At 43.6% G+C, this 22,148-nt stretch overlaps 2 protein-coding genes across 2 annotated transcripts; one reads left to right on the top strand and one right to left on the bottom strand.

The window, feature by feature from the left end:
* Positions 1-274: 274 nt before the first annotated feature.
* On the top strand, positions 275-12,340 carry CCNF (cyclin F). The gene is made up of 17 exons (XM_010183889.1): positions 275-335; positions 2,354-2,508; positions 2,937-3,043; positions 3,950-4,017; positions 4,800-4,993; positions 5,346-5,399; positions 5,948-6,052; positions 6,594-6,671; positions 7,058-7,209; positions 7,881-8,045; positions 8,701-8,824; positions 9,192-9,372; positions 9,831-9,918; positions 10,468-10,567; positions 10,863-10,993; positions 11,181-11,350; positions 11,919-12,340. The coding sequence occupies exons 1-17, from the start codon at positions 275-277 to the stop codon at positions 12,338-12,340; spliced, it is 2,355 nt and encodes a 784-aa protein (XP_010182191.1).
* Positions 12,341-14,893: 2,553 nt separating this feature from the next.
* Positions 14,894-21,043, bottom strand: VRK3 (vaccinia related kinase 3; the record flags this gene model as incomplete). Its single annotated transcript, XM_010183888.1, has 9 exons — positions 14,894-15,042; positions 15,492-15,550; positions 15,835-15,955; positions 16,715-16,847; positions 17,189-17,281; positions 17,638-17,740; positions 18,226-18,310; positions 19,066-19,132; positions 20,991-21,043. Coding segments are annotated over 9 exons (863 nt in total), but the record flags the coding sequence as incomplete, so codon positions are not given.
* Positions 21,044-22,148: the final 1,105 nt, after the last annotated feature.

Raw genomic sequence — 22,148 nt, 5'->3', positions numbered from 1 at the left:
AAGTCCATGTCTTTTTAATGACAATAATTCTCCAGAGAAGTGAAGAGGATGAGCAGGATAGCAGTGTTCTGCCCTGCACACATCAGAAAGTTTTAATTTCCGTGCGTATAGCTTTTTAATCAAAGACAGTTAACAGGAAGGTACTTACTATGTATGGTGAGACATTGAATGATATTTTGTGTCAGGCTAGCAGTTGATTTCATTAAACCTGAAGTGCTAAGGACAGTGATATGAACACATATGAACAGAAAAACCTGTGTTGGCACGTGTAGCCATGGCTTATGGAACCCTTAGGAATCTGCAGGCTCCTCTTAAGGAGCCTGCTGAATACCCAGGTAACCTTCCCTTTGCAAACTGAAAAACGGATCTGAAGTAATTGAGTCTGATGCAGCAGCTTTGCTTTGAACAAATAATCTGTAAACTTTGCATTGGCTATGCAGTCTGTAAACCTGGACGCTTCCTGGTCCTATGGGCTGCCGTGCACAGAGAGAGATGAAGGTGTAACTGGTCAGTCCATACACTTTTTCCATTCACTGCATCTGCAGCTTAAAAGAGCTATTGCTCTTATCTTCTCAAGGAGAAATGCAACATGTTCTTCTCTGGTTGCTGAAGCTCTCTGTGGAGCACTGGAGGTCAGTATGAGATCAGGAGGATTTCTGTGTTAGGTTATAACCAGGAGATATTAAAAAGCTGAAGTAGAAGAGCAGGCCAAAGGAGAACAAATGTAAATGGAGAAAAATGTTTACCTTGTTAAAATTCTGTCTTCACCTTGGCTTTTCAGCCACCTTCTACTCACACTGTAGAAGGAGAGCTTGAGAGTTGTCATTTCCTCAGCTTATGCCTTTGACCCTATAATCTAGTGAGACTACAGAGCTCTGACTTGGATTACTACATAGATAAAATGGGGTGATTTGGCATATGTATTATACTACTACTATTCTCTACTATTTTAATTTATATCAAAAAATATTCAAACTAATGATGAACTAGTGAAAGCAGGGTAAGTAACACTAGTATGTGCATGTTGCACAGTATTGGGCTCTCTAGTGGAGTCTGTGTCTTTTATTGAACTTCTTTAGAAAAAAGTTAGCAAATAAATTTCCCAAGTATATTTCTCTTTGTATGAGACTTAAACCAGATTTGAAAAAGACAATCGAGAAATCTTCTGTAATAAAGACAAAGGCTCTTACGTGCTCCTTTAATCTGTGGTACTCCAGCTTTTACTTCAGAATTTTTTTTTTGAGCCCTCATGTCTGCAAAGAAAATGTCCAGCCTTTTTCTCGCTTAGAAATGGGCCTCTGTTGCTTGCATGGACTGCTCCTGAGAGCCCAACCACTGCTGGTGTGGAAACGAGCAGTGCTAGCAACTCCACTGCTGTGTGGCTGGGCTCTGAAAGGGCTAGCATGAATCAGGATTGATTTGGGTCCTTCTACCCATGCTTCACTCTGTGAGGGCGATCCTTTGCTGCTGCCTGTGGGCTGGAGGTGGGGAATGTGGATCTTTTCCCTCCTAGCACCTTTCATGGGTTGGGATTTCTGCCATTTGTCAGTCAGACTGCTGTGGCTGTTGGGGCTGCTGAGTGCAGGCAGGGATCAGGCTTTTGGTGGCAGCCAAAACACTGCACTGTGCCCTGGAGATGAGGAAGGGATTGGGCTTTCTGCCATGGAGAATGAGTCTGTACCAGCGAGCAGTGCTAATCTGCTCTTCTTGGTTGTGCCTGATCTGTCAGATCATTTCGCTCTCTGCAAATGCAGTGAGAGTAAACTCTGTCTTAACGGGGAACAGAAGATGTGGACGATGACTCGGTCTATGAATGCTACAAGGTGTTGAAACTTCAAAAAAGGGCTTCCTGGTTCTTGGGGATCTTTCGTGTGCACCCATGGCAGCATCTGGCTGCTTGGAAAGATGGGCTTTTGCCTTGAGCTGGTTTGGCTGGACTTAGCTTCCTCCTTGCTCTGGTCACATTCCAAGGACAGCTATCAATTGGGAAGGAAGAGTGGGGTCATTGGGGAGGTAAATGACGTTGTATTAGTGACAACTTAAACACAGTCAAGTGAGGGAGGTAGGACATGGAGGAGTCCTCCTTGATGGGGAGGACTTGAGCATAAGCCACCCCTTCTGAGCCTCTTAGCTTAATTGACTGAATTAAACAAGTCACTTGCTACTTTGTGGCTTAGTCTTATGGCATTATGTGACAGATGCTAAATTTCTCTAATGTTTGAAGAAGTGTCTTACGCTGCAGTAAATAGGTACTCAAGTAAACATGCATTTATGTATGTGTATACTCTGTAGTGCCTTTTTCACTTGTACTGTTCCATCACTAACTGAGGTGTCTCGTGTTTTTGTTTTCCAGTGATTCACTGTAGATGTTCCAGGTGTTTTTCTTTCCCTTCAAAGCGAAGAATAAGGAAACGGCCTCGGGTCCTGACGTTGTTAAGTCTGCCCGAGGATGTCCTGTTTCATGTTCTGAAAGGCCTTCCTGCTGAGGACATCCTCTCTGTCAGAGCTGTGAGTCTGCTACTGCTTCCCCTCTGTCATGCACCATGGCTTATCTCTGCCTTTAGGAGCCAGGACTGCTCACAGAAAAGGCTGGCTTCTCATGTCAGAGTAAACCTAAAGAAAACCAAAGAATACAAGCAGTAATGAGATTTTTGATATCCCTGTAGCAGTTTTATTTCTCAGTCCTCCAGCTTAAGCTTAGCAGCAGTATTTGAGTCTTCTGTATAAATGTTCTGTGGGAATTGTCCTGCTAGGTCACCATGGCTGAATAAATTATTTTGATTTGGCATCTCTTGCCTTAACTTGCTACTTGTCTAATTATGATTATTGTTAACTTCTGATTAATTACTTACCTATCTAAAATTAGAGTGCAAAGAACTATTTTTCTATTGGTGCCTTTATTTTAGTAATGATTATTTTATGTTCCCCCCTTGCAGGTGCACTCACATCTTAAATACCTTGTGGATAATCATGCTAGTGTTTGGGCATGTGCAAGTTTCCAAGAAATATGGCCTTCTCCAAACAATCTGAAGATGTTTGAAAGGTAAGCTTTAAGAATCAAAATTGTCTCACATTGCAGAAGAGGATGTCTGAAGGTAGATACACAGTTCTAACCAGTCCTTGCTGTCAGTAGGGACAAGTAGACTTGCCCTTTTTGTAGAAGCCTTTGCTTAGGGTGATGAATATAGGCTGTGGCTTATAACTGCTGCCTCTTTACCTGGAACAGTTTTGGTTATATACCAAAGTTATTTCTCTTTAAGGGCATTAGTGTGCCATACTGGAACATAGCACTTTAACTAAAATCTGTTACTGGTGCTTCCATATGAATGTGCAAGTGAGCTCAGAGCCTCAAGAGTATAACCATATTTTGGGGTTGGCTTGGTAACTTCTTGTGCAAACCAGTGTAGTGAAAAGTAGGTAAGCTTCAGTATTAAAATGAGTGAAGTTTGAAAGGGTAATGATAAATCTGCTTTAAAAAAGACAGAGAACATCTTTTATCCATCTGATTTGAAGATCTATCAGTTTAAATGTCATAATTGTTTTGCTTCTGACTGTTGCCGCTTTGATGCATGTATTGTGTTCTTTCTGAAGAAGACGACTTATGTGCATATCAGTTGGAAAGGGAGGAGCACAGGGGCTTGAAGCATGTCCTTGAGGGTACAAGTACCAAAACATCTTATTGCGTTCTGGCATTGGGGATGTTAGCATGGGAATGGGAAACAGTTCTATGGATTGTCAAATTATCCTGGACACTGGCATGCAGAAGGGTTGCAGCAAGAAAAGCCTCAGCATAACTTACGTTTAATTTCTGCAGTGAAAGCACAAACGTCTGTGGTTGGTGATCACCAAAGTCACAGCCTGGCCTCCACTGAAGTAACTTGTTTGAGGATGTGGGCCTGGAAGCACCTGCAGATTTCACTCTGAAGTGTCTTCTCTGTTTCCCATTCAGGGCTGCTGAAAGGGGTAACTTTGAAGCTGCTGTGAAGCTGGGGATAGCATACCTGTACAATGAAGGCTGTAAGTGTGGAAGCTTGTACACAAGTCCTTGGGGAAGATAGTGGGACAGAAGCAAATGTAGATGAGCTAAAGGCTTATTTATAGCTACAGATCAGACTAACTGTCTCATCTTAAAGTTGACACTTTTACTTGCCGCTTACAAAGCTGTTTCTCCTGTATCTCAAACACTGATGCTTTTGTACCCAGGTTGTAGAGCAGTGAAGTGCAAGAGCCAGTTTGCTGTCTTCAGTGGGTGGTTTGGTCTCATTTACTATGATCCCTCTTCAGTTTTACCTTCCAGTGCAGTTTAAGCGCTGGCCACTAAACTGCTAGGTGTTAAATGATAGTATAGTGCACGGCTCTTTTAAGAAATAAGTCAATGCATAGCTTATGATTTCATGTTTAGAAATTAACCTTCATAAACTTCTGATCAAATTTGGCTACTTAGTGTGGTAAATGTAACAGAAGGAACTGACAGTTGACAGGAGAAGCCTCCTTGCAGGGGGTACTGGCAGAGCAGGCAACTTGCATACCAATTTGTGCACTGACAGGAATTAACATTGCTTTGAGTGTTGGCATTTGCAGAACACTCTCTCACCCCGCAACTTAGAGTTATATGTTCCTAAAAACTGATTGTAGTAAGATTTTTCTTCTTTTGCCATCTCTATGATTTTTAAGACTCTAAAGGGAAGATACTGTTCAGGCTTTTCCTGATCGTATCCTATTGTCTGCCTTGGTGTGACTAAATGCCAAACATGCATTGTGAATAAACTCTCAATGATTTCTGGCTTTTTTTTGTTCAGTGTCCATCTCCGACGAGGGTCGTGCAGAAGTGAATGGATTAAAGGCATCGCACTTCTTCAGTCTGATGGAACGTTTGAATGTGTGCACAGCCCCATTTATCTGGCTTTTTATCCGTCCTCCCTGGTCCTTGAGTGGAAGCTGTTGTAAAGCTGTGGTCTATGAGAGTCTCAAAGCAGAGTGTCAGCTGGACAAAGTAAGATTTCTTTCTGCCCTTGAATTTAACATAGGCTAGTAGATGTATCTAGTTCCTTTGGAAAAAATATTTTTGTTTCCCCAAGGAGCTCCTATGCTCTTGTTGCTTAAATGACTATGGATCAATCATTTTAATGAATTTATTTCCAAACTACACTTGGTATATCATGAGTACTGGCAGCCCGTACTGTCTCTTCTGAGAGATTCAATACTGTCTTAGAGATAACAAGACATTGAGAAAAGCAAAGGGGAAGAATGATTGAAAGGCAAACAAAATTGTAGTTTGAAACTAATAGCAAAAATTGCTATTGTGGTTTATCTTTAACAATGCTTTATCTTAATGTTTTCTTCAGGCTCAGAAGGGATCTATTCTCCACTGTTTGGCTAAGGTCTTGAGTCTCTTTGAGGTGAGCAGTGTTTCTGATTTGATGTGTTTGGGTACTTTTTTTGGTGATGCTAATGCTGTTTACCTTGATTTTTAAAATAAGTAAAAAATTTGAAATCAGCCAAATGCTCTTATATTCCTCAAGTGACTTAGGAATTTCTGTTCTCATGAGTTTAATGTACTGGTTGTTTAAAGAAACAATATCAACTTATTTTATTGAATTTTACAAACAAATTAATTTTGGCCTGATCATGAGCTTGCAGTGTTTTCAGGTCTCAAAGGAAGACTTTCAGTCACAATGCATATAAAAAAAAAAATTCTTCAGCAGCAAGAAAGCCAAAAAGCTTTTGTCTAGCTGAGGAAAACCACTAACTGTTTCTGAGCCTGGGTCTTCAAATGGCAATACTGAGTGGGTGTGGGAGAACCATTCATAGTCTGAGAGGGACTCACAGCTGGCTGGTTCTGCTCTGTAGCTCTCAGTATGGAGCTGTTCTGTAGCCTCTGAAGTATTGAGATCTGGCATCCAGTTGGCTGTACAGCAAAAGTACCATCATGCCTTTTTTTTCTTAGGATGAAGAAAAAAGAAAAGAATCCCTTGAAATGTTTGAAGAATCTTCAAAGCAGGGTTGTTTAAACAGCTCCTACCTCCTTTGGGAAAGGAACAGAAAGGCTGCTGTAAGTAATAATTTTTTTATCTCAAAACCACTTTTTCACTGTAACTTCTGGACGTCTGTTATGTGCAATGAATGTGTACAGACAAACTGCTGTTCCTCAGAGCTTACCTTCTTCATAAACAAAGAGCGCAAGAACTCTCAGGTGAGCTTTGGTGTCTGCCTTGGTGTTTAAAGTAAGGAAATCTACAAGCAGTTATAGCCGAGATGCAAGCAGAAGTTCCTTTGTACTACCTCTGCTAAAGGCATAGGCACTGCTAGCTTGTGATCATACAGCTTAGTTGGGAACAGGAGGGGAGAGACTGCCTGCGTTGTCATTAATCTGCCAAAACTCTCATATTGGAATGACCTGTCTCATTTCCTCTGAGACCTTGGGGAAGAGCTGAAGAAAATTTCTTAAAAACAATGTTGTTTTTGTGACTGGTTGCTGAAATGATAGATGTACCCACAGGCAGTGTTGTTTCTCTGAATATTAGTACTATAATCCTTTTGTTTATTGTGTAAAGGTAATGGTTTTTGAAATCTCTTTACATTCCTCTCTGTAGATGTCAGATCCTGGCAGATACCTTCAAAGTCTCAGGAAGCTACGAGAATATGCAGCAAAAGGCTGCTGGGAAGCACAGGTAAGAGTGACTTTTCCCAGGAAAGCAGTCTTTCTTTGATCTTTTCTATGCTGCCATTGTAGGTTTAGACTCCTTCCTTTAGAAGTAGGGTCAAAATTGCTGACTGATATCTATACGTGTATGTGTGTATTTTCTCTGCAGGTCCCCTTCTTTTGGAAAATATTGCACGTCTGTGGTACAATCTGAGTAAAGATGCATCTTTTGATGGACTTAAATGTTGAACACACAAATTATTTGGGGGCAGGCTTTTAAGCCAAACTTAGAACTACTGATTCAAGTAGTTTGTCATATTAGCTCTGTTTAGAGCAGGAAAATTACACCATCCCGTGCTGCTGTAGTCTGCATTTGGTAAAAATAAATACTTTTTTGTGTTCTCTTTATTACAGATAGCTTTAGCCAAAGCTTGTGGGAATAGAAACCAACTAGGATTAGAAGCAAAGTCTTCCAGTGAAATGGTGTCTCAAATCTTTCAAGCTTCCCTTCCTATCAGCAAGCAGAGTATCTTCACTGTACAGAAAGGAATGAATGAAACAATGAGGTAAAAACTCAGATCCAAGCATCAGGCCACACAGCAGAAACTGTTGCCTATTTCCCTCTACATCTGTAGAAGGAAACAAATCTGGAATGAGGTCTGTTGGAAGATGGCATACTTTGTTTTTGCATATTTTGCAATGCATTACTTTTCTGATGCATTATGTGCAATCAGAGAAACCCATGACCTTTCTCAGAGGAGGAATCAGAGCCCTTATTTCAAGCACTGATGACAAACTGAAACGTGGAGTGAGGTTTTCTCTGGTCTGTAAATTCTTGCATCTGTGAAGACTAACAAGTTCTTTAGGAACTAGAGGCACTGTTTGACTTGTCAGAGGTGTAATTACTTTCCAGTTATCTTAGGTGGCCTTCAGCCTCCTAACTGATGTGCCCTACCCCTTTCCTTGTGCAAGTACCTGTTAATTACAGGTTAGTTTTTAATTCTATTTCACAGGCAACTTAAGACAACCATTAGTCCTTGAGAAGATAACAGACCTCTGGTTGCAAACCTTTATCTCAGTGCAACATGTCATTATTCTGAAAGTTATTTTGGTTGAATGTCTAGGTTGAAACTTTTGAGTGGAGAAGGGACTCTGTAACTCGATGTGGGGAGGGTGCTCAGCACAGGTTTGGATGGCTTCTAACTGCACACGTTGTGTGTCTCTCTTTCCTGTCTAGGTACATCCTGGTTGATTGGCTGGTAGAAGTGGCTACCATTAAGGACTTTTCTAGTCTGTGCCTTCACATGACAGTGGGATGTGTGGATCGTTACTTGAAGCTGAGACGTGTACCTCGGGGTCAACTCCAGCTTTTGGGAATAGCCTGCATGGTCATTTGCACACGGTAGGGGTTCTCACTGGTGAACTGAGGTGGTTATTCAAATTATTTTCTGCATTTTTCATTTTCTTTTTTTTACTCCTTGGTAGTAATAATATTACTAGAAAAAAGTCTTTGGCTTCCCTCTACATTGTCTGCTGCTTGAACTGTACTCACACGCAAACATTCACAGTCTCTTCAAATGAGACACAAAATGTTATTCCTTGAATGTATTTTTGAGTTTGAAAAAGCTCCACGGTGGTGGATTGGTCTAAATGCATTCTATCAGCAACTGAAGTATTTCATGCTATGCTAGTATGAGTAACCCTGTAAGGAACAACTGCAGCAGTATTGTCACCTAGTTTAGTGTGTTACACTCAGATGAACAGCGTGGTGTGGTAGAACAATATTCTCTGTTAGTTCCCTTAATATCTTGCATCTTAACGTAGAAGAGGTTTCATAAATGAGGAATTAAGAATGTACTAGTAGGTGATTCCAGCTTAAAGGTGAAATAAATGAAGAGCTGCTGTTCTTTTTCCTGGTCTGTACCTGGGAAAGTACCTTATAAAGTTGTTTATAACTTTGGTCATCTTGGGTGCATTTATTTGCCACAAAAACATGAGTGTACAGCTGCACAAATTCCTTTTCTTCTGGAGTTAACTGTTAATATTTCGTATTACAGTTTCATCAGCAAAGAGATCCTGACAATACGGGAAGCTGTGTGGCTAACAGACAACACATACAAATATGAAGACTTGGTCAGAATGATGGGTGAGATCATTTCAGCCCTAGAAGGAAAGATAAGGGTGAGTTTAGAAAGTGGATGGAGTATTTCACCCCTTGTGCTGCTGTTGAAGTCGGGCTATTGTAATTAAATCTAAGATGTGTGGGGGTTTTAAGTGAGTGCTCTCAATCAGCTGTGGAGACGACACACATTTCAGAGCATGCAGATACAAAACCCTCTGCCTTTCTGCAGAGATTAAAACTTGAGTTTTAAGAGGCCATTTATTCTTTCACTGGAGAACGTTTCAATGTCAGTAGTAGTAGTTAAAGAAAAGTAAAGAAACCAAAACAAAACCCTAATGTAATGAAAACATTTCCTGGAAACAACTGTGTTCTAAATACTTGGTGCTTGCCTTGTGTTGCCAACCTCTGTTCTCCTTTATGCACTAGATACCTGCCATTCTGGACTACAAAGACGTGTTGTCAAACATAGTGTCACTGGAGAGAAGAACTCTTCACCTTTACAGCTTCATTTGTGAACTGTCACTCTTGAACACAAGCCTTTGTGTGTATTCCCCAGCTCGGCTGGCTGCTGCAGCGCTGCTGCTGGCTAGGATACTGCACAGGCAAGGTAAGGAACCTTACCTTAAGTGGAGCTGCAGCATGGTATATCAGTTTGCCTTGTCTTTTTAGGGAGCCTTTGGTGGTTTTTTTGGCATTACTTTGTCTTTAGGCAAGATGTCCCTATCACTTGGTGGGAGGAGAAGATGGGGACAGATAAAAGACTTAAGAATAAAGAATTGAGTTCAGTCTATTTTACCTTTTAATAGCTATGATGAACAAGAGTACTGGCATCAGACCATGCAAGCTTTGTGTTTAAATGAGACCAAAGATTTCTGTCCTTAGGTATAACTTCAGTTGGGTGGGTAAACCTCTCCTTGAGGCTAATTGTGAACTTGAACAAACACGTATGTTATGTACAGGCATAAGCTTGTAAAGATCACGATCCTTATCCCACTGAAAAAATGTAATGTCTGATTACAGAAAACCCAATCTTTATGAAATGGTAATATGTGTTCTCTTCTCCAGCATACCCCTGGACCAGCCGGCTGTCTGAGTATACCGGTTTCTCTCTTGAAGACCTGTTGCCCTGTGTGCTGAGTCTCCACCAAAAGTGGTAATAGTTTGGGAACTCTTCTGGGAGGGCAGATGAGTACTTGGATTCCAGCTCTTGCAGTCATGCTGCATCTATACAGTCAGCTCTTCCCAATGAAAGACTTGGCTTTGGGAAACTACTACCCCTTACACAAGGCAGTGAGGCCTAGGGGCCAGTTCAGAGACAGCCTTTCTGTTTCTCCCACGTGGTAGTGGCCTTGGGTTACAGATATGGTGATGCTCCTCAAGGCTAATGGGTTTCAGCTTGCAAAATCACTACTTTAAGGCTTATTGGCGAGCTTCAGGAGTTCCAGTAGCAAAAGTATCTAGTCTTTTTTAAAAGAGTACAAGGTAAATATTTTGTTTACCTCAATGACCAGAAAAGGAATTAGATGCTCAGATGCTTAGAAATCAAGTGTCCTGGCTAGCTGCATAGCTGCTCTGCTGAAACACCAACTTCCTTAGCACAGAGCTGAGATGAAACAGAGGGAAAGTACTTAAATCAGCAGGTTTTGTTATCACCATTTCATTTAATCCATTCTAAGATTTGGGCTCTAATCTTTCTTTCCAGTTTCCATGATGATGTCCCAAAGGATTATAGGCAGGTGTCTTTAACTGCAGTGAAACAACGCTTTGAAGATGAGCGTTATGAAGAAATAGGCAAAGAAAAGGTGGGTGAGCTCTTTGCCTTCATCTGCAGATGTCTGACACCCACAGCAAAGCTGCCATGCAGCAGGATGTAGTAAACTTCAAACAGGGGAAGTGGGTTCTAACTTTAGACTTTTGGAGGAGAGGGTATCTAAATAAAGTGGTGGCTTTTAACTTGATCTGCAGGGGCTATAATTGCTCTACTAGTACATGTGGGAGGAACATCCCAGGATAGGTTTCTTCTAGAAAAGGAAGATAAATTGTCTCCTGGTAGAGCAAATTGCATGGTCTAATTGTCAGTGGCTTTTTGTTTTTCAGATGATGAGTTATAGCCAACTCTGTTCATTGTTGGGTGTGAAACAGGAGGACCCAGAGCCCAGTCACTTGCACACAAATGTGGTGGAAATTCAGACATTCCTTAGCTCTCCCTCTGGAAAGAGAACTAAAAGGTTAGTATAACTCATCGCTGTAAATGTCCCTGAATGTTAGAGTGAGCCTTTACTCCTCTCTGGTATCCTGAAGTTCTATTCACTAAATATGTTAAATTTTTCTGTAATTACCTTGACATACCTATTAAAAGAGCTGCAAAAGATGACTTTTCTTTTAATGTGTGACTTCTGGATTGTCTTTCCACAGGAGGAGGGAAGACAGCATTCAGGATGACAGAGGCAGCTTTGTGACTACACCCACAGCAGAGCTATCCACCCAGGAAGAAAGTCTTCTAGATAATTTCCTAGACTGGAGTTTAGATTCCTGCTCTGGTTATGAAGGTGATCAGGAAAGTGAAGGCGAGAGAGAGGGAGATGGTGAGAGTTTTATTCTTCTTATAAAAAGCAGGCGAGAGAATTAAAACTGTCTTTTCATCCTCGCTTAAACTGTTTCTGAGGCAACAAAAGCCTGAACTTTCAGCTGAAGACCAGTTGGGAAAACTCTTCCCCCCTCCCGAGTGGTTATAACTGTTAAACTATTTCAGAGCTAGATATCTATCTGTTCTTTCTCAATATTGCTTTAGAACAGGAAGGGATTTGTAGCTGCTTAGTGTTTCAGAGTGAGACTCTTTTCAGATCCTGCTGACAGTGGACCAAACGTGAGGAATGGCTTGCTGTGTTAGAAACACCATTATCTCTTTGTTTTGCTGACTCTGGGATTGGCTGTTCATTTTCCAAACAGCTCTTAGTACCTATCCAAACAGTTTGAGAGAGGAAACATTATTGTTTTAAATGAGTATGAACTTAGTGCTCTACCCTACCCTCCATATGTAAGTAAACATAAGGTTTATGCTCTTGCTTGTTTTTGTTCTGCTTGAGTGTCTGCTGGATGCCTGCTTGGTGGTACCCAAATCAAAATTAAGGTTTTCATTTTCTCATCCCACAGTGACAAGTCCCAGTGGGATCTTGGATGTGACGGTGGTCTATATGGATCCTGCAGAGCACTGCTGTCTGGACTCCAGTGATGAAGACAACCTAGCTGTGGAGTGGGCTGGGCACATGGCACCACTCAGGGAGGCCAAGCTGCCAGGTGACCCTCACACCCTTTCAGCATATCTCACCCAAAAAAATCCTAAACTGGAAGGGACCTCAGGCTACTCTTCTGTTAACAGTGTCAGTCCTACATCTTCTCCAGAAGGCAGCCTTGGAGTGCCTCTGAAACCTACCTCAGCACTGTCTCTTGGCAGTGCCATGAACAAGGAGCCATGTCTGCCTCATTACCTGGAGTCATGTTTACAGTCAGCCTGTGTTAGGGCTAGGGAGGGCAAGTGTGACAGAAGGCAAGTCAAGCGGAAAAACGTGGCATAACACAGTGAAGAAAGGGTGAACTTGGGCTTCTTAAGCCTCTGATTTCTTCATGCTCTCTACTTTTCTAGGATTCCAGGAAACAGTATTTCTGTTGTAGTCATACAGGGATGATAGTGAATAATTGTCAATACCTCCAAAAAGAGTCCTTTCCCTCAACTTTTGCCTATGTCTGTCTTGTAATTCTGTAGCTCGCTTCTGGGCTATTTCCTTCCTTGATAGCTGTGTTTTTGAAGTATTCCCTACTGTCTGATCCTCTGCAAATTAAAATTCTTCTCCACATATGAAAGTTCATAGCTTATTTTTGTGGTATTTCACCAGTTAGTCCTTCGTGATAGAAAATAACTTGTCATATCCCTTGCTTTGCTGTGAGGCCTGGCACTATAAGAGAAAGTGATTGACTTTACTGGATGTAACACTATGCTTGAATTCTTCCACTTGAAAGACCTTTATGAGGTTGTGCTGCCTTTTTCCTTCTGGCCATATACTGTCTCACTCAGCAGGTGCTTTCCTCTTCTGTGTATATACCATTTGCTGCACTGATCTAAGGTTTTTAGGGATACAAGAAAGAGGTAAATGAAGGCTCACTGCAGGTCTGAGCTTTTTTTTACCTACCTCTCAGATGGTTTTTAACCCCCTTTGCCTCAGGCTCTAGTTGCCATGTGTTTCCCTCACCTGAAAAATCCTCCTTGTGTGCCTTAATGCTTCACTGCCCAGTATAACAGTAATGTGGTTGCTGTGAACTGGGAGTCCCCTCTGGAAGTGGGGTTGAACTGCCACTCCAGCCTGGGGCTCTATTTCTTGTCTCACACAGTCTTCCTTGCTACTCCTATTCATGTGTCCTTAAGTACAGCACAAATCACTTGAACACTAGAAACAGGCAGCAGGGCAGTAAGGGCAGCTTGTCTTACTAGAAGTCCTAATTTAAGCCTGGCTGCTGGTTCCTCTGCAAAGCAGCATATGCTTTTCTTATCAAAAATGCAATCTGTGCTGCTTCAGTAACAATTTGAAGAAGTCACCTCCACTGACCTCAGCCTAGCAAGCCTGGATGAAAGCTCCTTCAGCCTGTGAATGATAGGAAAACAGCCTTCTCATTAAAAACAGGTAGCAAGCATTGAAATATCAAGGTACAAGACTTCAGGAGATGTTGCTGAATTGAACACTGGAACTGGACTCTGACTCTTCCTTTGTTTAGAAGTTACTGTGGCAGATGGCAACAGTTTTATTAAACTTTTAATATAAATGGCTCCCTGTCTTCTTTCAATGACTGGTATCCCACCGACCTCTTTCACTGACCTGGGGCTTGGAGAACTGGTGGGATGTTTAGGGATTAAGTCAGGTTTTAGCTCTGAACCAAATTCTTATGATCAACTTGCAAATGGGAGTAGCAGTAGACTACTGAAATTAACATGAGCAGCTGGGAGAACACCCAGCACAAGTAGCATGGGGCCCAAACTACCATCACAACTCTACAGCAGCCCCAGAAAGCCAAGAGAAAGGCCTTGAACCTGCCAAATAACCAACAGAGAGCCACCTTGGGTGCTTGTCCACAAAGTTTAAGAACTATGTACTGCCAGTGTAGTTAAAAAAAATCCCTGACTTACTTTTTATATGCCAGGCTTCACCTTCTCCCAGTGGCTATATTGCAGTTCTCCAGCTACTGCTTAAAATTACTTGCCATGCAGGGGTATCTTCACATTAACTTGTTACAGCAGCAGCCCAAAATTCAGCATTAGATCACATTAAAATTGGAAGAAAACACTTATAAAAACTTCACAGTTCTAAAATAGGTAGGTAAAAGTTAATCTGTGGGAAAGGCCTCACACTGCAGAAAGCTTTGAATTTATTTTTTCCTGTGCAAGTTTTCTTGATGTGAAAGAAAGGCACAGAATAGGAATGTTACTCAGTTAATTCCTTCCTAGGAAGAGTAAATTAAATGATGAGGAGCTAGCTCCATGTTCCTACTTAATCCACTGGCCTTGGCTGATGATGCCCTGGACTAAAACCAGACCTGTCTCTATATCAAGCCTCAGTCTTGGAGGAGCCTCATGGATAAAACAGAGCACCTGGTCCTAGAGAGCCACCATTTACTGCCACAGGCCTAAGACAATAAAACAAGAACTATAAGCTGCTTTCTGAAAAGGAAAAGCAGAAGATACAGCCCAGAGTCTTGGTTCCTTTAAAAAAAGAAGGAAGAAAGGACCTCCACAGCTCTGCAGACTGTTCAGCCTTTATTAACCCTTGTATTCCTCCAAGGACTAGTATTGCCAGAAAAAATGAGGAAACAAGCTGTAGCACAGGCTTAGCCTGGCTTTGTATAGTGCTGGACTGATCTCTTTACAGGGAATGCTGAAGGGCTGGTGCTCCCTCCACAAGTCAGGAGGAGCCTCTGGGTCTCACTGGGAAAGATTTCACAGAGCACCCTGCTGTCTTTACCTGACTGCTGCCTGCAGCACCCCACAAGCAGGCCAGCAGTACTGCGTTGCTCCTGTGCTCCCAGCAGGACAGGAGGAAAAAGTGCCTTGTGTTGCTGCAGTCCAAACTCCTGACACTTACTTAGGGTACCATTTTGATATCCACAGTGTCATAAGCTGAAGCTTTCATCTTTTGCAGTGGTTTTTTGAAGAGCTGCCGCAAGGCCTCGTAGTCAGGCTGCTTCTCGTACTCCAGTGCCATTACTTCCTGCAGGTAGCTCTGCAGGGCATCTGCAAAGCAAGGAACATCACTGCATGGAGCAGCACAGCAACAATGTTTGTCCTTACAAAGATGCCACATGGCCTTCTCGGACTGCTCTCCCTGTAGAAAGTTCACCCACCTGCTTTGGCCAGATGCAGAGAGGGAAAACAAAACCAAAGACATACGAAGCTCACAGACAAGATAGGGAAATGACATCTAGCCTGCATTTTTAAAGCCACCAGAACACTTGCCTCTTCAGCAAGGCTCATGAATACAAATAATGGGTAGCAGCCCTCCTTGTTTTGCTGTAAACAAAACAAGGGATTTGTTCACAGGAGGAGCCTGTCAAACAGTCCATGGTCACTGCTGCCAGTGGAAGCCGTCCTCGGCCAGCACCCCAGTGCACAGAAGGTTCTCACTTCTGGTACAGTCAGTCCTACTTCCCCAAGTCCCACCATCACGGAGAGCAAGCCCATACCTGGAATGGATCTCTGCCTGAAGCACAGTTGGAGAAGGCATTTCACATCCCCTTTGTACCTGAAACAATCAGTGCAGAGTGGTGTCAGATGAGAAGCAATACAGGAGGCACCTGAACAGCCTGTCTTTGGCAACACGGAGGGAAAAAAAAGGCTAAATTCAGATGGCCACATTCTGAAAGGAGCAGAAATCAGGGTTTGTGTAACACCATTTGGCCAGGCTCGGCCTTTACAGTGGCATTTACCCACATCCCAGTAGTGTACTATGACAGAGTGATTTCACTCACAAAACCTCCCTCACTGTTTTCTGCTGAACATTTCCCAAAAGAGAATTATTTCTCCTACTTTTCCTTCTTCTTCATCACAGTTTCTACTTTGTCCAGCTCATCAGACCAAGGCAAGAAGCCACAGAGCCATTTCAGGAGACAGTAGCCCAGAGATTCCAAGTCACTTCTGCGTGATGGTCCTGATGGGAAGGAAGAGATATTCACGTGTGAAAAAAAACAGAGTTTGGGAGCCCAAGAAAAGGCCCAGAGTAGCGCCTCTCCAAAAGCATGTAAGGACTCGAGCACCCACTGCACAACCTTGGCAGTCTCTATTAGAGATGCCGCTTCTGTAAAACAGGAAGTCTCATGAAGGGGCACAAGTCTAAAGAGCAGAAGAAATGCAAGAGCTTCTTTAAGATGCACTCTAGGATATCAATCCTTTTGGGAGCCTGCTAACTCACACAGTTGAGGAATCACCTCCCGGCCTCTAGAGGAAGATTTGTCCAGTCTGAACACTAGGAGAAAACGGTCACTTCCAGGAGAGGTGCTGGCCAATTGAAGTGCCTTTCCAGCTCTCACCGCAAGGTCAGAGCGGAGCCTGCTGCAAATATGTTTCAGGCAGGGATCCAGTCTGGCTTGAAACAGATGCCTGCTAAGCCAGCATGAAGCAGCCCTGTTTTCTATTCCTCGCATGCCTGCAGTAGCCAAGACTCCAGATGGAGGAGGAACATCCCTGCATCTCTTGCTGCAGTTGCTGAGTGACCTGGCAAGTCCCAACACAGCAGCCCAAGAGAGGCAAGAGCAAACAGCCCAAATAGGAACTTGGTTCCAGATGCAAATGAATGCCCGGAGAGCAGCAAGAACAGAAATGCCAGCAGGGAGCCCTAGCTCCAGAAAGCACTGCCACAGTAACAGCTCCAGCTAAGCTTTGCTGGCTTGTGTCAGAAACAGAGGCTCACCTGCTCCCTTGTGGCTGTCCAGACTGATAAACTCCATCGTGCCTTCATGAGGGGTCCTGCTGCCTTCACGCTGAGCCACGTGCTTCCCTCCTGGGCAGTAACGGAATGCAAAGCAATAGCCTGCTAGGGTCACCTAGAAGACATCAAGAAGCACACATCTGATCATCGCTGCTTGGGACAAGTGCACAGGCTGTACCTTTACTCTGCCTCCTCCAGTCAGGAGCCTGAAACTCCCCTCCAGGGAAAGGCACCTTATGGCAAATTCCAGGTGACACCTAAGGCACCATGGCCACTCCTTCAGGTGTGAAATCTGTTTACAGCATAGTCCGCAATCCCGCACCACAGCACCTGCTTGAGCACCTCACAGACTGCAGCGTTCCCCTGGCTAGCAGCAGGAACCTGGGTGTTGCTCTATCCCATTTCACAAGCCAACCTTTCCTGCCATTTCCTCGTAGCATTGCTCCCACTCCCTACCTGTGTGAGGTCTTCTGGGTTCAAATAGATGTTCTCAGCTGTGATGTCCCCATGCACATACTCATTTTCATGAAGGTACTCCAGGCAGTCTAGCTAGGAGTAAACAGAAGATGCAAGCATATCACAACCAAGCAGACTCCTTCTGTGCCCTGGCTATCACTGAGCTGGACCCTTCCCAGCTATCCACAGCAGTGGAGGAGCACTAAAAGCACCATGTCTCACAGACTAATTTTCAAGAGTCAGGTTTCTCTCATTCTCCTTACCCCAAATTCCTTCAAGGTGACACACTGCTGCAAAGATGCTACTCTCAAGTTTAAAACAGACTTAAGAGATGCTACTTAGATACCCCAGCCAACCCCCTGGATCAGCTCTAAAACACCTCTGAAAGATCCAGAAGTTACAGGTCTTGTCTGAAAAAGCCTCTTAGAAAGTATTGGTTCTCTACATACCAGCCGGACTGCAATCTGAAAAGCTGCCTTCTCCCTCAGTAGGTCTAAGCCATCATTTAGGACAGACTGAAGAGTTCGCCCTAAGTCAGAGAACACCAGAAACCTACAAGAGACAAGACCTCAAGTAGCGGTACCTACCTGATCTGGAAACCCTGCAACAGACGCTTGTCAAGCGATCCACCAGGATTAGACCACCCCCCTCCTACTCCAAGTTGACCTGGGCAAACATTTCCTCAACTTTTGATAACAGAAAACTCCTTGAAAAGGAGAGACATACTGATCATGTGTTGCAGATGAACAGTCTCTCTCCTTTATGTTAATATTAAAGGCAGGAACAAGGTGTCCCCTTGCCCGAGGGGCAGAAGCAGCAAAAGCAGTGACTTCACCAGCAACACAAGGACTGAAGGAAACAGGATAATGAGAGGCAAACCATTTGTTAATAAATGAGACACAAGCAGTGCATAAACTTAGGAGCCCAGGGGCCAATGAGAAAAGGAATAGCAAGCAGCAAGGAGAGAAGAGGGAAAGCCCAAGAAGATGGCAGCTGTGGACAAAGGAGTTCAGCTGTGCCCTTCACAGTCACCTCACCTGTAGCTATCTGCATGCAGTCCAAAGCCAATGCAACTGGGGATTCCAAGCAACGGCACAGAGTGCCACTTCTTCCACTTCTCCACTAGAAGGGGAGAGAAGAGGACAGAGTGCAGTGGATTTTGCTAAGGAGCTCAGCCAGGGATGCCCTTTCTTGGAAGGCCTGCTATGCCCTGGGCAGCTCACAGCTGGAGCCTCTCATACCGATTCTGTTCCACAAATGCCAGCCTAACACACTGGAGTATTGGCATGTCAATGCGCATAGCGCTGCAGAGCAATAGTACAGAAAGGATGCTGAGGACACCAGAGCAAACTAGGGTATGTGGTTGCTATAGGTCTAGGTAAAACAAGAAGTGGGCAGAGAGGGGGATGGAGAAGCAGATTTTTACATTCCTCCCAGAAGTGCAGGTTTGACATGAATTCCTCCATCACCGCCACCCAAACACCAGCCCACATCCTCTGGTCAGCTTTGCTCTTCCTCAGGTTTTTGGGTCAATAGAGTAAATGCCAGACAGCAGCTGACAGAAATGCCCATGGAAGGGGCAGAGGAAAGAGAGCCAAGGCAGCCCAGGCTGCAGGGCTGAACAGCTACCAGGGAGATCACAAAGCATTGGCAGAGCAAGAAAGCTTCAAAATGCCAATACCGCGGTGTCCTAAAGTACAGAGAAACTCCTAGGAGAACAGGCTTTTGCCCGAATTTCTCAGCACTCTGGCACTAACCAAGCAGTGAATTAGTTTATTCTAGCCTGGCGTTCCGAGAGACTCACATAACTGATAGGTGAGAGATGCCCATTTTTCCAACCAAGCAGCCTAGTCCTTGCCCCTCCAAGAAGCACCAACCTGTGCCTGCCTTCGCAGCTCGCTGGAAAAAGTTCTGTTCATTGTAGATCCTGCCACTTTTGACATCCTAAAGGGAACAGGGAGAAGCATTACTTCAGCCACATACACCCTACTAGAAAGGGAAACTTGGGCAAGACTGCTACAAGACATTCACCACTCATTTTGAAGAAATCAACAACAGCCCTCTCCCCACCCTCAGAAAAAAAATAATCAAATACCGTCTCAGCAACACAGCTGAAAACAGGGCTCAGGTCTTCTGGTTCACTATTTAATGCTGCACCTAACAACCACATAAACTCTGAGCATCAGCACAGAACGAGGGAGCGGCTGTCTCACGTTGGACAACTCAAGCACAACCACTTAACAACTGTCAGTGGGTAAAAGCATCTAGACAATGCAGACCATCTGGCAACCCAGAGCAAGCTCTGGTCCCAAAGCTGTTATTTTAAAAGAAGCCAGAGGCAACCTTCTTATCCACAGCACAGGTAAGGATATTTCTGCTAACAGCCAAGACCCAACAAAGAACTAACACATTTTATTCTAGCTGTCAGAAAGTGAGACACTGGGTAGTGTGCTAACATCTTACAATCCATCTTTTTAAATCAGCAAGCATTACTGTCTTTTCACTATTGCTGTTATCAAGTGACCTGAAATGCATACAGTCTATAGTCAATATGTATGTCTTTGCCTACACACACAGATATATTCAGCATACTGCAAGCTACCTTAGGACAGATGCTGTAATGCATGAGAGGCAACATCAGTTTTATATCCATGGGTATAAAACCATGGATTTGGTATGGCAGGTTTGATACCAAAGGCCCTACCCACAACTGGCCAAGGTAGCTGGAGGATCAGCAGGTTCCAGACTACACTAACGACCACGTTCCAGAGGGTATTTTACTCAGCACCTTGCCTGGTGAGCCAATCTGAGCCATCAAACCTGGGAGCCAAAATGCTCTCGTGTGCCATATCATACTCCAGAGTCCTCTGCAACCACAAGAGCTGGGCTACACCACCAGCAGACTACTGAGCAAAACGCCAAAGGTGCTAAGCAGAGGAGTTGGGAGCATTGTGTACAGAAGTGACTAGTTTCCCACCTACTGGTTCTAGGTTTGTGGCACTTGGCTGTCTTTTCTCATACACACCACATTTCTTCTCTATCCTCTTAAATAGCTCTTCTGACAAAAGGGAAAGTGATTTCTCAAGTGCCCACAAGAGCAGGCACCACCAGGTACCCCACAGAGCCACTACTCAGCGCTGGTCTTCCCACAGACAAACAACCCCCAAGAGCCACAGCAGACAAGAAAACAGTCTTTCTGCTCTGGTTTGTGAGTTACTGAAAATTAGTCAACTGGATTTCCATTGCAGAACAGCTATTACTGGAAATGGCATATTTCTGGAGAACCCATGTTCCTGCAAGTGCCTAAAAAGCTGGCTCAGAACTCCAACTACAATTACTGCTTGATTTAAAGATGTTTTCTAGCCTTACAGAGTCTCTGGTTCATCACAGTACCTCAGCACAGCCACCCAATTCTAACCTTTCCCATTTCCCCAGACTTAAGCACACTTGCCATACAGGAAAAAAGCAGGTCTGACACTAACGAATCAAGATCCTGACCTTACATCATTAAATTCAGTTTTGGACCAAGCTTGTTGGACTGAAGAACCTTCTGCAATGAAAGTTTTTCCTTTTTTGAATCCTCCCATCTGTTTTCTTCACACCTTTAGTGGAAGAGCCAACTGCTACTGAAATCCACACATGACCCTCTTGGGAAGTTACATCCACCTCCTAAGCTAGAAGAGACTTCTGTGCCCACTCTCTCTGAATTCCTCAGACACTCACAGCCATACAGGCCACACAGGTCAGATCCTGTACACAGTACACTATGGACTATTCCTTACCCAAACAGATTAAAACTCACAAGTTTGAGGGAGTATCTTTGCTTTTGAGGACAGGTTCCAGATGCTGACTGTGCTGTGGAAGGATGGAACAGATGTGGTTACCAGGAGCACGGAAAAGAGGTACCTGCAGAGTCAGCTGCATCATTAAACATGGCCTGCACAGCTGGCTTTTAGTTATCCTCTGCTGCTTTCACTTGGGCTTTGCAAAAGCATCTTCTGTGTCAGCATCTTCCCAGATTACTACAAAATAATTCTTACCTTGCTCCAGAAGCTCAGCACCCCTGACATGCTTCAAGTGCAGTTCTGCTTAAATCACAGAAGCATCAAGGCATGGCTACAGCAGTGGGGTGCTTTGACGGTGGTACGTAAAGAACAAATCATTAGTAGAATCTCAAAGGCACCCCCAAATTAATTTGCTGAGCATTCCCTCCAGCTCACTTCACAGTTTGTCAAGTCTGTAAGAGATGTCAAAGTCCTTCCTGCTCTGCACAGATGTTAAGAGTTTTATGTGGCCTCCCTTCTCCAAAAACATTTGCACCCATTACTTGGCCTTGGGGTCATTTCTCTTCTCCTGCTCTTAGACTATACACAGATTGTGTGCTGCTTGTCACCCAAAAGGTGATTCTATAAAATCATCTTCCACTATAATAACAACACTGATTTTCTCTTTTTCTAACATCACATCTTTTTAAAGACAGAGGTGGATGCTCATACTTTGTTATGCAACAGTATAAATAATTAAAAAGAAACTAAAGCCAAATACCAGGAAAAATTTACTAACAGAGAAAATTTCTCCCAAACAGTTTACAAGTTAAAAACAGAGAATAAGACTGAAGCCTTTTCTTTGAAAGTTTACAACTAGACTGGAGAGAAAAGATCAGCAGACACTAAACCACTGAAAAGTAGCCCAGACGATTTAGCTGCTTTCTTTTGGCCCTCAACACAGTCTGAGAATCCAGAGCTGACATTTAGATGATACTGACACCACCTACAACACAGGAACTCCTGTGTGGTGCTGCCAGCACTTAGGTTTTGAATCTGAAAACCAGAAAGAGGAAGTACGGCCTTTGCATTTCAGCAAATAACAGAGCAGCCCAGCCAGTGCTCAACCTCACCCCACTGCAAGGCCATCAAGGGGCAGATGCCCAGCGTGGGAACACCAAAGCCCACAGGCCAGC

Source organism: Mesitornis unicolor, unplaced genomic scaffold (assembly GCF_000695765.1).
Source record: "Mesitornis unicolor isolate BGI_N332 unplaced genomic scaffold, ASM69576v1 scaffold37284, whole genome shotgun sequence".
In the NCBI taxonomy this organism is placed as follows: Eukaryota; Metazoa; Chordata; class Aves; order Mesitornithiformes; family Mesitornithidae; genus Mesitornis; species Mesitornis unicolor.
The sequence above is the reverse complement of the archived record's forward strand: the minus strand, read 5'-3'. Positions and strand labels throughout refer to the sequence as shown.